The sequence below is a fragment of the Phoxinus phoxinus genome, assembly GCF_949152265.1.
Source record: "Phoxinus phoxinus genome assembly, chromosome: 21".
NCBI classification, from domain to species: Eukaryota; Metazoa; Chordata; class Actinopteri; order Cypriniformes; family Leuciscidae; genus Phoxinus; species Phoxinus phoxinus.
Genome location: NC_136896.1, coordinates 3,198,523 through 3,215,680, shown reverse-complemented (window position 1 = coordinate 3,215,680; position 17,158 = coordinate 3,198,523). Strand labels below are relative to the sequence as shown.

Here is a 17,158-nt window from a genome sequence, read left to right as displayed (position 1 = left end):
TTCACAATAATACTGTTTGGTATTTTTGATTAAATAATAATTGCAGCAAATAAAATAAATGCAGTTCTAAAACACAAAAAAATATTGATTATTCCAAACCTCTGACCGGTGTTGTATATTGTGCAGTATGCATATATATTATAACAATATATACATATGTATACATGACTATGAGGAATATATATATATATTATATATTAATATTAGTGCTGTCAAATCTAACATAAAAGTTTGTTTACATAATGTGTGTATATATATATTTTATGTCTATATACTGTATACACACACCTATATATATTTATCCCCATATATATATATAATTTGTGTGTGTGTGTATATTTACACAGACAAGCGCACACACACACACATATATGGTATATATAAATGTAACAATATATATACACATATATATTATGTACGGTAAACACAAACTTTTATGTTAAATGCAATTAATAACGATAAATCAATTTGACATTATATACATGTATATATATATATATATTAGGGCCGGGAGTCGATTAAAAAAATTAATCTAATTAATTAGATGCTTTGTAATTAATGAATCGAAATTAATCGCATTTTAATTGCATATAAATATTTGACCTGAGAACAGTGAGAAGTCATTTTTTTCACATGGATTTTTAGTATACCATTGAATAATGCCTGAATACATAAGCTTAAGCAACAAAATATTGTTTATTTTTGTTCAACCAAGTCCAGCAGACCAGTGCTATTTTTGCCATTAAGTGTAACGTTAGCAATAGCCGTTCCCAATTCCTTGTTGCATAGCTTGCACACAACCATGCTCTTATCGACGCTTCCATCCGTTCGTTTTTTATAACAAAATGTCCCATCCACGGGGCCAACCAAAGCGGTCTCGTCAGCTTCTTTGTTCATGTTCACTGTGGTTTGTTGTTGTCTGAAGTTATCGTTTAGTTAGAACTGACTAGGGAAGTTATGAACATAGATATTATATAGAGTCTATGGTTATGAACGCTAGTTGGTGCTCCAGTATAATCAGTCCGCCTAAACTCATCCAGTGAGAAACGTTCCGCGGTGCAAAAATAAGTGCGATTAAAATGCGTTAAAAATGTTTATGTCCCGGCTCTAATATATATACACAACTGTCATTGATTATTTTTTAGGAAATATCTTATGACTGACACATCAAGCCAGTGCAGCTAAACGCATCTGTGTTCACGTACTTGCGTGAGGTCTAACTCTCCACAGATCAAGCAGAGCTTTACCAGCACCATCCCAGAGTAAAGCCTGAGCTCCTCAAATCTCATCGCAGAAACACGAGGAGGAGTAAATGATGGTGAAGGAAGGCCACGCGTCTCAGGTCCGGCTACAGTAGGGATGCGTCTATTCCTCAGGACCAATCCTGTTGGGGACAAAACCAGCGTACAGATGTTCAGGCTCGCGGTTCACAGAGCGTAACGGTGACGCCCTCCCCGATCCAGCACGCCGGGAGCAGGGCTTGTGTAAACGCGCAGTGGAAGGCGTGCAGCCGGACCTGTCCCTCGCCGTAGTAGGTCAGCGTGCCGGCCTCGTAGTCCAGAAGCATGCCGATGCGCAGCGGCTGAGCGTTTGACTGCAGCTGTACCGCCACGGACTCCTTGCAGCCGGCGTGCCACGCGCTCAGCTGCCGCTCGTCCAGCTGGAGGCTCCACGACAGCTCGTTCATCCCCACCATGCAGCGCTTGCCCTTCTCTTTGCGCGGTATGTTCGGGTACGTCACGCCCACGTACGCCCACGGTTTGGACACCTCCAGCTCCCAGTAGTGCTGTCCGTGAGTGAAGCTCTGGAAACACAACACCTGCCAGGTGTGGTCGAAGCGGGACTCGTCGGCCGGGACGGGGCGGGGTCCAGAGGTCAGATGCTCCGCCCTCCTGTTGCTCTGGGAAAGGCGTAAGTGAGCGTTGGCGGTACGGGGGTCAAAGGTCAGGTTGCAGCGGTCTGGGGGAAGAGAAGAATTGCAATGCATGCAACTCACGTTTATTTGTATAGCGCTTTTCACAATACACATCGTTTCAAAGCAGAGTCCACATTACAATTTAGACAGTGTTCTGGTATCAGAGGTAACTAAGTTATGTATTTCAGAAATGTACATATAGAAAATCACAGTTAGCTAAAAATTTATTCATTTTAAACAATGTTGTAATTTAATGCAGATACAATGAGCTCATTGAAGTAATGAATACTTGTTATATGAGACAATAATATATGAGACTGAGAATAATGTGCCTTTTTCCACACTGTACTGTCATACGTGTGATATGATATATGATATGATATATGATATGATATGATAAGAGCGTACATGCGTTTAGCCCCTCCCTCTCGGCTGGATATGATGGAGTTGCAGGACTGGGAACAACAGCCAGAACTGGCCTCTTATCTTGAGGAGAGCCTACGAGAAAGACAAAGAAAAAGCAATGCTGATCAGATTTTAAGATAACATTATTTTTAAATAATTACTTATTTATACAACTGTTCATTGCGATGTTCATGACTGGCTAAATAAATGTAAATATATATTTAAAAAAAATCTAAATTGTAGCATTACTTTGGAAATTCTCACAAAGAACATAATTTTTTTTCAGTATTTTGTATAATCAGTCTCCATATTTTTCCATAAAAATGTGTACATTGAGATATCAACCAAGTTTTTTTTTCAATATTTTGATAATATATATATATATATATAGTTTTTTTTCTTATTCCAGACACCTCAGTTTTTAGTGTGTGTGTGTGTTTCGCCATGAATTTCATCATGCTCAGCAGTTATAGATTAAACAGTATGTTTTTTTCATTAGTATGTTCATGCCAGTTTTAATAAATTAAATAATCAAATTAGTAATAGGTCTACCATTACTTAAAATTGTCATTAGGGCCATTTTTATTGTAGTTTTTTTATCATCAACTTTTCATTAAAAAGTGTATAAATTCATATTTGTGATGCATAGGATAGCATTTTCAACCAAAAGTGTAAAATATTGCGAAATCATTTTTTTTGTAAGATTATAGAATATACAGTTCTGTTTCTAGTTTACTTGCTACTAATAAGCCCCTCAAACTAAACTCTGAATATCTTTGAAAAATGTGATGCTACTAACCTGGCTAACTTTGGCAAATCCACTGATAGCTTGTAAATACGACTTTGTTCACTGGCTGACAATAAATAAAATCTGTGTTTCTCGACTTGTGAAAGTTGCAGAGTACCAACCAACCAATCAGATGTTAGCCATTTCTGTGTGTAACATGCATCAGGCGGTCAGTCAGTGTGATCCCGACTCACCCTCTTTCTCCGGTCCTCCGGACACCAGTGTGGCTCTCTCCAGATCCTCACACACCAGCTTAGACACGCGGGACAGGACATCTGTGACGGGGGTCAACTTCTCCTGTGCGCTTACATGCACATCCACAGGAACGTCACTGAAGCGCGGGACCTCGATGAACCTGGAGTCCTGCATGAGCACACAAGCAGGGACATGAACAAACATGTGACGTACATCTGTGGAAACCATTAACCAATAACAATAAATGCTAACACTTTAGTTTAGGGTGCAATTCTCACTATTACGGTAACTAGTTGCTTATTAGCATGCATATTGGCTGTTTATTAGTTATAAAGCACATATTAATGTTTTATTCTGCATTCCCATATTCTACCCAATACCTAAACTTAAAAAACTACCTTACTAACTATTAATAAGCAGTAATTAGGAGTTTATTAAGGCAAAAGTCGTAGTTAATAGTGAGAATTGGACCCTGATCTAAAGTATGACCCAATAAATAAATAACAAATATATATATACAAATTAAAAAGCAACAATTTTGTAAAAAAAATAATAAATAAAAAATATATATTTTCCACAACCAAATTTTCTTAGTGGCATCAATAAAAAAAGCAAATGGCGCCATTAACTATTTTCTTAAATTTAATTATGAATGTATTATACATTTTGTTTTCTCATTTATCAAATAAAATGTTGTGACCTTGATGAGCTGGCATGAAGGGAGGGAACACAGGCTGCTGATCTCCTCCTGAAGGGCCACGAGCTGCATGGTTCTCTCCTCCAGCGCAGCCAGCCTATCCTCGGCCTGCATCACGGTCACTTCCTGCTGCTGATCCACAAACAGCTGTGCCACTTCCTGCTTCTCTGCCAACACCTTTATCAGCTGTGAGAACTTGCTGTTCACCCACTGACACGTCTGCTGGAGTGAGACCTGATGGAGCAGAGGGCCACGAGCGGCGATTATATCACTGCTGTATCTATTCATCTATATGTGAAATATTGTAAATATTATTTGTTTTTTTTTTCTATTACATTACTATGTTTTGTCCCTAATCTCTATAGTACTGTTCAATTTATTTGTTCCAATGTTCTATTATTTATTTGATTTATCTTTTTATTAAAAAGGTTGAAAACATGCCTGTAATATATTTGTATGAGGATAAATTAAATACAGAAACTTTTTGCAATTTAAATAAGATATACTATGTGGACTCTATGGATATATTATGAGTTTGTGGACTCTCTTATATGTGACCCGGATCACAAACCCAGTCACATGACTATGATATCTGTGGCAATAGCCAACAATACATTGTTTGGGTCAAAATTATAGATTTTTCTTTTAAGCCAAAAATCATTAGGATATTAAGATCATGTTCCATGAAGATATTTAGTAAATTTCCTACTATAAATATATAAAACATTTATTTTTGTGAGTGAATGCAGCACAATCGTGAACATAAATGCACAACTTTAAAGGAGATTTTCTCAATGTTTTGATTTTTTTGCTCCCTCAGATTCCAGATTTTCAATAGTTGTATCTCGACCAAAATATTGTCATATCCTAACAAACCACACATCAATGGAAAGATTATTTATTCAGCTTTCATATGATATATATATCTCAATTTCATAAAATGGACCCATGTGACCAGGTTTTGGGTTTTTTGAGGTTTTGTGATCCAGGGTCACATATATTAATGTATATTTTTGGGCATTTATTCTCAAAAATTTTTATTTCATCATGCCGAAAAGTATCGAGTCTTACATGTTTAAAATGCAAAACTGTGAATAAGATATTAGAGTTGTGGCAGAATGAAAGATTTTTGTCAAATTTTGATTTCAATTTTCCATAGACTACTTTATGGTCATTTTACGTTGCTTTTTTAGTCCTTATTTAAGCACGACAGCTTTTGGTCACTGTTTGCTTTCATTAAATGAAAAAGTGCAATGTAAATATTCTTCAAAACATCTCCTTTTGTTATCCATGGAAGAAACGTCTTTCTAACACTCTAAGGTCCCGTTAGATAACATTAATCACTGCATTAACTAACAATGAGCAATACATTTTTACAGTATTTATTCATCTTTGTAAGTGCTAGTTAATGCAAATACAAATGTCAAATGATATTATTATGTATTATGAATTATATATAGCCATTAAATAATATTAACAGATACAAATTTTGGTTTTAATTATGTATTAGTAATTGTTGAAAACTAAGATTAGTAAATCCTTAGAAGCATTTTGCATTGTTAGATCATGTTAACTAATGTAGTAAACAAATGCAAATTAATTTTAAATTGTCATGATCATCTGGTTTTGAGAACGAGTACATTTTCATAGTTGGATAAAGTCTCTATTAATGAAGATGGCAATGATAGGAGACGGCTTGCCTTCGCTTTCTCCATGTTTTCCATGAGCTCCAGACGGTTCCTCTCAGTGGCTTCCTGGAGTTTCTTGATTTCCGCACTCTTTTTCTTTAATCCTGCCTGCATACCAAAAGAAAAATGTGAAAAATATTAATGTTGTCTCATATACAAGGTCCAAAACATTATCATTCAAATTCTTAAAACTGTCAGCAACAACAAATATTTAAAATGGACAACAGATTGACTCTCACAAAACCTGAAGATTACAATATTGCACTCTAAAATTACAGAAAGGAATAAAAAAATATATATATTTTGCATAAAGAAAACATAGCATTGTGATATTTCCAAATTTTTAGTGAAAATTAATCATTAGTTTCACCCCAAAATCTCATTATTGTAATGCATGATACTATTTAAATGAGACTCCCTGGTAGTGTGTGTTTGTACCTCTCTGTTCTTCCGTTCATCTTCCACCAGAATCACATCATGTCCCTTACACTCGATCACAGAGCACTCATAGCAAACACACATGCTGTCGTTCCTGCAGTAGATGACCAGAGGCTTCTGGTGCCGCTCACAGATCTGCTCCGGGTCCGTGTGGACCGAGGCTCCCGTGCACAGGTCTCTCTTCACTGGACTGTGTGTGGCGGCCACCTCCGATAGCACCGACAGAGACACGTTACGATTCAGCTGAGGCCTCGTGACGAAGGTTTTGTTGCAAACGGGGCAGTGAAAGTCTTTGTCCTTGGCCTCCCAGAATTTGGAGATGCAGACCTTGCAGAAGGTGTGACCGCACGGGATGGTCACAGGGAATTTAAACGAATCTAAGCAGATTGTGCACTGCATGTGATCCTCCATCATAAACCTGGAAGCCTGAAAAAAAAAGTATATAATAAATGAAGCAACAGTGTTTACGACTGCAGAGAAACACTATTGGTTCATGTTGTCACAGAAGATCATAGATAGATAGATAGATAGATAGATAGATAGATAGATAGATAGATAGATAGATAGATAGATAGATAGATAGATAGATAGATAGATAGATAGATAGATAGATAGATAGATGGACAGACAAACAGATAGATAGATAGATAGATAGATAGATGGATGGATGGATGGATGGATGGATGGATGGATGGATGGATGGATGGATAGATAGATAGATAGATAGACAGACAAACAGATAGATAGATAGATAGATAGATGATAGATAGATAGATAGATAGATAGATAGATAGATAGATAGATAGATAGATAGATAGATAGATAGATAGATAGATAGATGGATGGATGGATGGATGGATGGATGGATGGATGGATGGATAGAAAGATAGATAGATAGATAGACAAACAGATAGATAGATAGATAGATAGATAGATGATAGATAGATAGATAGATAGATAGATAGATAGATAGATAGATAGATAGATAGATAGATAGAAGGACAGACAAACAGATAGATAGACAGGTACACAAACAAACAGACAATAGATAGATAGATAGATAGATAGATAGATAGATAGATAGATAGATAGATAGATAGATAGATAGATAGATAGATAGATAGATAGATAGAAGGAAGAAAGGATGAACTTGAGCACCTATATCAGTGTTCGTGTTGAAGTATAACTGCTATATATAATGTATAACAGAATCAAATACATTTGACTCATGAGGTATAGTCATTATTTATTGTTTAGGTGAATTGATGTGCTGGAAACATCGAGACACAGTAAATAAACAAACTTCACCTGCACCTTCATCACCACTTAATAACATCTATTTTTAAAGCAGAAGATTTATTTATCTATCGACGAACTCCTTTTTCATAAAACTCACAGGATTGTTTACTCATCAGATGCGAAGAAACGTAAAATCCCGATTCCTGCGCGCGCTGACTTTCTCACGGGTGAATCTCGTCGCCTCTCATTAATGCAGGAGCGCACATACGCGATGACGTGTACGCACGTCACGTCACGTTTCTGTGTGTTGACGTCACTCTCTCGGCGTCTCTGCTGGAGAAGCGGTCCATCATGGCGCTGCGCGGAACCGTGTGTGTTCTCCTGCGGGCGGCGGGTGATGCGAGCCGGAGGCATCATGCGAGGGGTCTCCGGTCCACCGGTGAGGGCTGCTGGAGGACATTTGCGTTAATGTGCAGTTAATGAGTTAAATAATCAGCAGTGCGACTGCTGTATGTGCGTGTGTGTGTGTGTCTGCTGGTCTGAATGACCTTTACATGTACATTTTACATCTATATGTACAATATTGATTTTGATAATTGATTAGTCTGTATTTTCAGTCTTTTATCTATTTTTCCTATCTTTCTGAAGCACTTTGAGTTAACTTCTTGCTTGAGATGCTCTAAATTAAAGTTAAATTATATATTTTTATTTATAATATTTATTATTGTTATTGTTTTTATAATATTTATATTGCAACATATTTTTATAATTGTTGTTTTTATTATTATTGGTATCATTACAACATTTTCTTACTTTTTATTATACTAATAATTGGGCTGTAAAAGATTAATCGCGATTAATCGAATCCAAAATAAAAGTTTGTGTTTACATAATATATGTGTGTGTGTTGTGTATAATTATTTTGTATATATAAATACACACACATGCATGTATATATTTAAGAATTTTTTTTATTTATATATAAAATAGTTCTATTTATATATAATATAAATAAAATAAAAATATATATGCAGTATATAAATGCAAATATTTATCAAATATATACATGCATGTGTGTGTTTATATACAAAATAATTATACACAATACACACACATATAATATGTAAACACAAACTTTTATTTTGGATTCGATTAATCGCGATTAATCGTTTACAGCCCTACTAATAATTCATCCTCTATTGAATCTTCTGTAGCTGTTCTGGGTCACTGGTCCCCGCCTCTGGGTCCGATGCCCAACGAGGACATCGACGGGACCCAGCTGGACTCTCTGGAGAAATATCGCAGTTACACTCGCTATGTGAGAGCAGCGGAGGAGGCCGACCGGAGAGACGTTTGGTGGAAGACCTACAGGACATACAGAGAGGAGGAGACCAAAGAAGGCAAGTCATCACGGATGGACCTGAGCCACTGAGATATGAACACACACCCATTAAATCCATAGTTGTGAATTTACCCTGAAACACTATGACATAACCTTTAAAGGGATACTTCAGGATTTAGCATTAAGCTTTGTATCAGTAGAAAACGTCCCGTCTCGTCCCGCTCGCCGTTCTCCCGCGGCCGTCAGTCTCGTCCCGCTCGCCGCAGTGAACATGAGGAATGGCGACTGCAGACGCTAAAGCCAAATCCCGGACATTTTTGGCGATCTCGAAATCCCGGGCAGACTCGTCACGGAGACTCACTAGTAGCCTAGCCTTGTTGTTTAACTGCGCTCTATACCGGTAGGCGTGGCTTGGCCTCGTAAGGCAGTGAAGCAAGTGCATTCTGGGAGTTGTTGTCTTTCATCCACATGAGCCACAAATCAATTTTCTGGCTTTTCTCAGTCTAGAAGGCTCCAAATTCAAAAATAATTTCACATTTCTTCTACATAAATGACCCATTTTAAATACACATTCATCTTTCCAGAGGTGACGTATCCCTTTAATGTCAAATCTTGATGCATTAGTGTGGGTTTGTTTGGGTGACATCTTTGGTTTCTGCTTTGTCTGTCCGTGAACATTCACCTGTCATGAGGTTTTGATTGTGTTTGTGAGCAGCCGTTGCGCCGGTCAACATCGGCCTCCCGTATCAGCGTCCCTCCAGGAAGACAGAGGTGAAGGAGAGGAAGAAGATCGTGCGGGAGAACAAAAGGAGCCCGGAGATCGAAAGAGAGAATCGACTACGGACATGTGAGTGACTCCAGCATCATCAATGCATTATTACGGTTGATCTCTGAAGAGGAAGTAGAGCGGGTTAAGCAAACGCAGTGATGAAAAATATTTAGTGTCTGAAAATCACACAGTAACTGAAAATCACACAGTAACTGAAAATCACACAGTAACTGAAAATCACACAGTAACTGAAAGTGTGGTTCAATTGCTAAGCATATATTATTAAGTATCTAATGAATATCTTGAGGTTCAAGGTCAAATCAATGACCTCTTAAAGTTTGTAAGCAAGCACGCAGTAAGATCATTGGCTGCGTCTGAAATCGCATACTCTCTCGAGTAGGTACTTATTGAGAAAAAGTTTCCATTGTGATATTTTATGCACATTTTTGTCCAACCGAACAAATTCTCATTACTGTTCTTTTTTAAAGTCAATAATTTTATTTCTTAAAACTCATCTTTGATCACAAAATCCTTGATAAAAAATGGCTTCATACCTTAAAATAGCTTGAGTGTAACTCTACAACCTTCCCTCATTTAGTATACGCGGTTCTATGAATATGCAAATGAGCCCCGCCTCCACTCACTCACTCACTCAGATCCACTGGTTGACGATCACACGTTGATCTGATTGGTTACAAGGTAGTTTGTGACGTCAGAAACACCAGCGATTTCAAACCGTGTTTTTGAGACTGTCTTTGGTTCACTGCAGTTTTAAGCAGAAAATACTCAGCAATGCTGTCGACTTATGAACTTACACATGGTTTGTCTTATAGCAGAATAAAAACACCACAGAGACACATAAACAACATTAAAAACTTGATTTTCACGACAGAGGGGACTTTAAATAAATAAATCAAGTACAACAAATACTATCATTATGTATACTTACAGTTGTACATTACAAATGTAACCTTTTTTGCATTAATGAGAAAACTAAAAAATATTAATATTAGTAGGGCTGTAAACGATTAATCGCATCCAAAATAAAAGTTTGTGTTTACATAATATATGTGTGTGTATTGTGTATAATTATTTTGTATATATAAATACACACACTTTCACGTATATATTTAAGAAAAATGTGTTATTTATATATAAAATATTTCTATTTATATATTGTATAAAAAAAATTTTTTTATAAAATGTATAAAAATGCAGTATATAAATGCAAATATTTCTTAAATATATACATGCATGTGTGTATTTTTATTTACAAAATAATTATACACAATACACACACATATATTATGGAAACACAAACTTTTATTTTGGATGCGATTAATCGTTTACAGCCCTAAATATTAGTGATAATAATTTAGTTTTTTCTTCTAAGTGTGAGTATATAAATGTTTAGTGGTATAGAAACACTGCAAAGGCTGCGTGTCTAGACATTAAATCATATTAGTCAGCGGAAGGACATTTCATGAAACCTTTTCTTATTTTATGGCTTCCAGTTCGCATCTCCCTCGACAGAGTAAAGGCTCAATGGGAGAAGACAAACGGGCCGTTCCACATCAAGAGGCTCGCCGAACACTACCGGATCTACCAGGACCTGTTTCCCATGGCGTACTTTCTCCCGCGGGTCATGCTGAACGTGGCTTACGGAGATGACAGCGATGCAGTCGTGCATTTTGGGAATCACTTGACGGCGAGTCAGGTGAGGCTTCAGAACACGTGAAGACTGTCTCTGTTTGACATCTAGGAAACGCTTTGATTTCCTGCGTGTGTGTGTGTGTGTGTGTGTGTGTGTGTGTGTGTGTGTGTGTGTGTGTGTGTGTGTGTGTGTGTGTGTGTGTGTGTGTGTGTGTGTGTGTGTGTGTGTGTGTGTGTGTGTGTGTGTGTGTGTGTGTGTGTGTGTGTGTGTGTGTGTGTGTGTGTGTGTGTGTGTGTGTGTGTGTGTGTGTGTGTGTGTGTGTGTGTGTGTGTGTGTGTGTGTGTGTGTGTGTGTGTGTGTGTGTGTGTGTGTGTGTGTGTGTGTGTGTGTGTGTGTGTGTGTGTGTGTGTGTGTGTGTGTGTGTGTGTGTGTGTGTGTGTGAAATCCACAGGCAGCACAAGCGCCTCGGATACGCTTCGAAGCAGAAGAGAATTCACTCTGGACGCTGTTGTTAACCAGCCCAGGTACATCCAATTATTTACATCACATTCATATTTTGATCTCATGATATCTGTAGTACATATTCTGTATTTTCAGTCAGACATTTTTAAATGCAGATTTTAAAGTGCATATCCAAATTAAAGTGCTTATTATAATTTTTTACTACCGGTATATATTTTTTTGCATTTATTTATACAGTTTTCTGTTTTAATTTATTTTAAACTGTAATTTATTACTGTGATGCAAAGCTCACAGCATCATTACGCCAGTCACATGATCCTTCAGAAATCAGTATAATATGATGATTTGCTGCTCCAAAAAAAATATGAAACCATGATATTTTTCAGGACTCATTGATGAATAGAAAGTTAAAAAAAAAAAAATTGTTGCTGAATAAACTTATTCCTTTAAAAAAAAATCATACTGGCCCCAAACTTTTGAACTAGAATATACTGTATATAAATAAAAATTAATAATATATACAGTATATTATAATATACTATATATATATATATATATATATATATATACATATATATAGATCAATATTATTATATATAAATTGTCATTATATAATTTATTTGAGCCAAATAAATTGATATTTGAGGGGGGTTTTATTCATAAATTGTCATTATTGTTCTTTTTTTCGAGATGTTAAATGCTTTTTGGTCAGTTGACCAGCAGAAACGTCACTTTATTAAACAGTCAGTAAAATACAGTTTTAAGATCTTAAGTTCCTCCACTAGATGGAGGTAGAGTGAAGTAAGTAGTGACGGGAAGTTCGGATCATTTCACTGATTCTCTCGTTCATCAAAATGAACAAATCTTTATTCGAGTCATTTCATTCATTTAAGTGGCTTTAAATGTTATGCTTTTAACAGCCAAATTCCCTGAAAACATCCAACTACGCAATCTTGATCATATTTTGAATTAAGAAATCATTATAATGCATCCAAAGATAATTTACAGGGAAACTAAATATTTAGTCTTTGGTTCATTTGTCATGTGACACACACAATGAATGGATCGTTCATGAATGACCCAGCAGCAGAAGTAAGCTGTGTGTGTTTGTGCAGATGAACACCTCCTGGATGGTGAGCAGGAGTATCTTCATTGGCTAGTGTGAGTATGCCTGCATTAGTTGAGCCATAATAATACTTATTTCAGCAAAATTCAGTACAGCATTGTCTCACCCAGCCAGTTTCCAATTGGAAAATCATTAGAAAGGATGTGGTTATATCAGTTTGTAACTACTTAAACATTACAGTGGGAATATCCCGGGAAATGCTGTGACATTTGGAGAAGAGATCTGTCATTACATCAGCCCGTTCCCTGCCAGAGGAACTGGGTTTCATAGATACGCCTACATCCTGTTTAAACAAGACGGTCCAGTTGACTTCAGCGCTGAGCTCCGGCCCTCGCCGTGGTGGGTACTCTCAGGCTCTCGACACCAATTACACGTCTCAGGAAAACTGTTCTGGCTCATTTTTCACCCCATTAAAAGAAAAGAAAAGAAAAGAAAAAAGAAAATGCATTATATTTTGCATTAAGAAAATGAACCATTAAAACATTTAGCTTATTACAGTGTTTTCATGACAATTAAGCATATTACCCCCCTAAAATCCATATCATTTATTTACTTTTATTTAATTATTCTTAAAGTTGATTCTCATCTGATTTTTTTTAATTTAGAGTTACTACACTTGAAAAATGAAACCTGTGTGGATGAATATTCAGGGATGTTTTACAGATTCCTGTATTTTCCAAAAGTATGACCCACATGTACATTTATGATGTTTAAAATCACGAAATTGCCTTAATTACTGAACAAACTGCAAAATATTACGTTTTCCAATATATTTATTTCATGCACGGACCTCAATGGGGGGTACGGCCCTGTTTGGGTTGTGTTTTTTTGGCTGATGAATATGGTTCTTTCTCATAACAATAAAAAATGAGTGGCTGAAGACGTTACGAATATTTACCTATTAATAGACAGTACTTTCTTGAAAATAAATTCCAGCAGTCTTAATGACAAGCCTTCACAATATATATTAGACAGGTGTAAAATATAAATGCTTACCATAGTGAATCAGGGTTGGACAAACACAAGTCTTGGAAGAAGGATTGATGAGGTATTGACTTTTTTTGATCAATAACTAAATTTAATGTGTACCTTTAATAACATTTTCTTAATTTCTTGTGATTTTTGGGGGTGAAATTTGACCTGGACATGTTCTTGAAAGGTTTCTTGTATTTTTAATTGGTTAATTGCGTTCTTTCTTTGTATTTATTTTTGAACTGCTTCGAAATCCCCTCAGAAAAACCCCTTCAACTTGCATAGGATTTAAAAATACATTTTCAGTAAAAAAACTGAGCGCTTCCCAAAGTTATTTGCAGAACTATATGTTGTCTCTCTGTCATGTCTATAGCTATTGTCTGAAGCAACGGACTTTCCGAACGCTGGACTTCTACAGGAAACATCAGGACATCATCACTCCAGCTGGTCTTGCTTTTTTCCAGTGCCAATGGGATCAGTCTGTCACTCAGACCTTTCATGAGTTGTTAAGTGAGTAAACTTCCTTGATTGTAATGAAGAGCAGATTTTCTGGAAAATCTAGTTTGTCTACTATTTTTGCCATGTCTCAAAACAATGCCATGTCTTATGACGTGGACAGGATAAGCAACTTTGGATTTGAAGTCATTTATAGGTTTTGTGAGTCAAGGGATGCGTTTTTTGGGGGGCTTATTTCCAGAACACAGTTGCGTAGTTGGCACTTATAAGACAAACCCAATGACTGGGTTATCATTAAATTTTATTTTATTTTTATCTGCAAAAGCTTGCATGAAATCATATCAGCCAGAATTAATCAACTACCCACCTACCAATCCCTCCCTCCACCCCCAGCCTCTTTACAATGGAGTACATAATGGATAGATAAGTCTATTCACATAATGAATAAAAACAGCCACAGGAATGATAAAACAAAAACATTTAAAGAAAAAAAGTGGGATAAAGTGTTACGGTATCCAGAGATCATTGCTTTGCACAATATACTTGGAGACCTTCTCAGCTGCTATATGCTTTATCATTATTTAATGTGTGATGTCGGTCTGTCAATGCCTTTTTTTTTTTTTTTTTTTTTTTTTGAAGAGCCTTAAAATCTCTTCAAGGAATGAAAATGTACAAAGTTTTGGGCTTATTCTTCCCAGACCATTGACTGGTTGCATAAACTGCTTAGAATAGTTAAAAGTTAGTCATCTCATTTGTTTTCTTCAGGAATGGATCCAACTTTTTAAAGTCTGTTACATAAAAAGGTAGATCAGTCTAATTTTAATCAGAAAATGTAGAGACTGAGTGATTACCTCTTGTTTTGCTGCTAGTTGGTCAAAATAGTCTTAAAAAGTCTTAATTTTATCCCTTAAAACTCACCTTTGATCACCAAAATGACATATTTAAAGGTTTTTTAATGCTTTAACATAGCTTGAGTGTAACTCTACAACCTTTCCTCATTTAGTATATGCGGCTCTATGAATATGCAAATGAGCCCTGCCTCCACTCACTCACTCACTCAGCTCAGAGATCCACCACTGGTGGACGATCACACGTTGATCTAATTGGTTACGAGGTAGTTTGTGACGTCAGAAGCACCAGCGATTTCAAACCGTGTTTTTGCCTATTCGCACGGGATTAGTATTATCTAGGGACCTCGTGTGATTTAGAAATTACCCCGACATCTGAATTTCGTGTGGCGCATTCGCACGGGATAAGCGAAGCCTGTGATTCTACTCGAATTTACTGACTTTTCTCCCGGAACCCGGATATAAAAATTGTAGTTTATACCCATGTTATATTTATATATCCGTTTTCAGTGGGCGACTAGATGGCTTTTTGCGTATGGTTGAGGGTCTGGTAGATGGATAAAAAAAAAAACATCTCACCAGGTTAAAATCTAATAGCTCAAGGTTTACGTTTGATTTATTTGTAACATTAAACTCGAATTATGATGTGAAAACCCCCTTGCTTGATTGTGCATTATTTTTGATATGCTATTGTTTGGAAATGTTTTGTCGTTATAGGTCTAGATGTACGCATGATATATCATAAACCGAATGATATTACTTCGCGCATGCTGTTATATGTCATCCATGTAATCTTTCTTTTTGTCTTCGCTCTTCCGGTGGTTGTCAGCTTTCTCTTTTTTCTGCAAATTGTATATGGTGTCGGTGTGCGATATGACGGCCAGTGCCCAAAACACTGTCAAAACACTCCAACGCAGCTTCCACTCTTCGTGAAAGATTAATAAAAAGGCGCAAAGGAAAGAAATACCTTGAAAAAATAATACAGCCCCGCCAAATCCTGGACAAAATCAGAGATGCCGATTCGCACGGGACTAATATTATCACAGAACGTCGGTGTTCGGTGAAATATGGTCGGTCATTTGCGGGGGAATTATTACTTTACAATTTACAGACATGACCGATTCACACGGGATTAAGATCACAGACAACCTCCGCAATTATTACAAATGACTAGAGGTCCCTAGATAATACTAATCCCGTGCGAATAGGGGACCGCATCTTTCTCATGCGAATCTTGGCAACACTTCACATGTGGTTTGTGATCCAGTGATGTTAACATCTTAAGAACTGGGTCATGACTCGTGTGTTATTTTGTAACAACTGATTAACTAATGTTGTGCTTGATTTATCCACAGATATGAGAGAGCCGGTGTTTGAGTACAACAGACCTCCGGTGTATCACCCACCTCAGAAGAAATACCCTCACGGACAGCCTCTCCGATACCTGGACCGCTACAGAGATGGAGCACAACACACATATGGGATTTACTAAACACCTATGCATGGATAATGTTCACTGTTCAACTGAAGAACAGCAGGGGTTTTTTTGTGTGTAATAAACGAAATATGTTATCCATTGTGTTGTGATCTTCTTAAATCCATTCACAAAGTTAAATTTGTTCCAAAAAGTGATCATTATTATTCTTCCTTCTAAAGGAACATTTCCACTGCACCGACAGACCAAATATGGTCACTCCTCCTCAGACGTTTCACAGCCTGACAAGCGCCAGCTGAATATGCGCCAACAATATTGAACCAAGCGCCAACTAACTGACAGAATTAGAACTAGACAGAATGCATTATGGTGAGCACAGAGAAAAAGATGCATCACAAAATTGAGAGACCTTAATTATATGATTATAATTCATATCTAGTATAGCCGAATCATGGTCATGCTGATATTTAGAATAACAGCACTTAAAGGACAAGTTCGGTATTTTACACTTAAAGGAGTAATTAAGTTACACTTACATTTTTTTTGTAAATTTGGAGTGCTGTCAATACAGAGAACAACGACACAAATCGGTGTTGCCTACAACGTGTTATCCTCTTTAAAATTTGCACCCTGTTGACTTCAATGGGGCACGTTTTAAACCTGCTTTTAGCCTCTTAACATCTTTGATGTGTCATTACAAGTGCGCAGCCATGTTGAGTGATTCCTTCAG

The 17,158-nt window shown here is 36.8% G+C and overlaps 2 protein-coding genes across 2 annotated transcripts; one reads left to right on the top strand and one right to left on the bottom strand.

Moving 5' to 3' along the window:
- Positions 1 to 1,076: 1,076 nt before the first annotated feature.
- trim65 (tripartite motif containing 65) lies at positions 1,077 to 7,634 on the bottom strand. The gene is made up of 7 exons (XM_079595404.1): positions 7,522 to 7,634; positions 6,126 to 6,551; positions 5,700 to 5,795; positions 4,003 to 4,233; positions 3,302 to 3,470; positions 2,324 to 2,413; positions 1,077 to 1,959 (listed from the first exon to the last, which is right to left on the bottom strand). The coding sequence occupies exons 2-7, from the start codon at positions 6,537 to 6,539 to the stop codon at positions 1,415 to 1,417; spliced, it is 1,545 nt and encodes a 514-aa protein (XP_079451530.1). The 5' UTR covers positions 6,540 to 6,551; positions 7,522 to 7,634; the 3' UTR covers positions 1,077 to 1,414.
- Positions 7,582 to 16,569, top strand: mrpl38 (mitochondrial ribosomal protein L38). Its single transcript, XM_079595408.1, has 9 exons — positions 7,582 to 7,803; positions 8,579 to 8,764; positions 9,422 to 9,553; positions 10,990 to 11,192; positions 11,581 to 11,653; positions 12,707 to 12,752; positions 12,898 to 13,056; positions 14,063 to 14,199; positions 16,349 to 16,569. Exons 1-9 carry the CDS (start codon positions 7,716 to 7,718, stop codon positions 16,483 to 16,485), a joined length of 1,161 nt encoding a protein of 386 aa, XP_079451534.1. The 5' UTR covers positions 7,582 to 7,715; the 3' UTR covers positions 16,486 to 16,569.
- The last annotated feature ends 589 nt before the right edge of the window (positions 16,570 to 17,158 follow it).

What these genes read in the sequence shown, in the direction of transcription:
- trim65 (XM_079595404.1), bottom strand. Translation starts at nt 6,539, where the DNA reads ATGATGGAGGATCACATGCAGTGCACAATCTGCTTAGATTCGTTTAAA. An exon ending in ATGAACGGAAGAACAGAGAG is followed by an intron (nt 5,796 to 6,125) that starts GTACAAACACAC and finishes TTTGGTATGCAG; the next exon opens with GCAGGATTAAAGAAAAAGAG. An exon ending in CGGAGGACCGGAGAAAGAGG is followed by an intron (nt 2,414 to 3,301) that starts GTGAGTCGGGAT and finishes TCTTTCTCGTAG; the next exon opens with GCTCTCCTCAAGATAAGAGG.
- mrpl38 (XM_079595408.1), top strand. Translation starts at nt 7,716, where the DNA reads ATGGCGCTGCGCGGAACCGTGTGTGTTCTCCTGCGGGCGGCGGGTGAT. An exon ending in GAGGGGTCTCCGGTCCACCG is followed by an intron (nt 7,804 to 8,578) that starts GTGAGGGCTGCT and finishes AATCTTCTGTAG; the next exon opens with CTGTTCTGGGTCACTGGTCC. An exon ending in GACCTTTCATGAGTTGTTAA is followed by an intron (nt 14,200 to 16,348) that starts GTGAGTAAACTT and finishes ATTTATCCACAG; the next exon opens with ATATGAGAGAGCCGGTGTTT.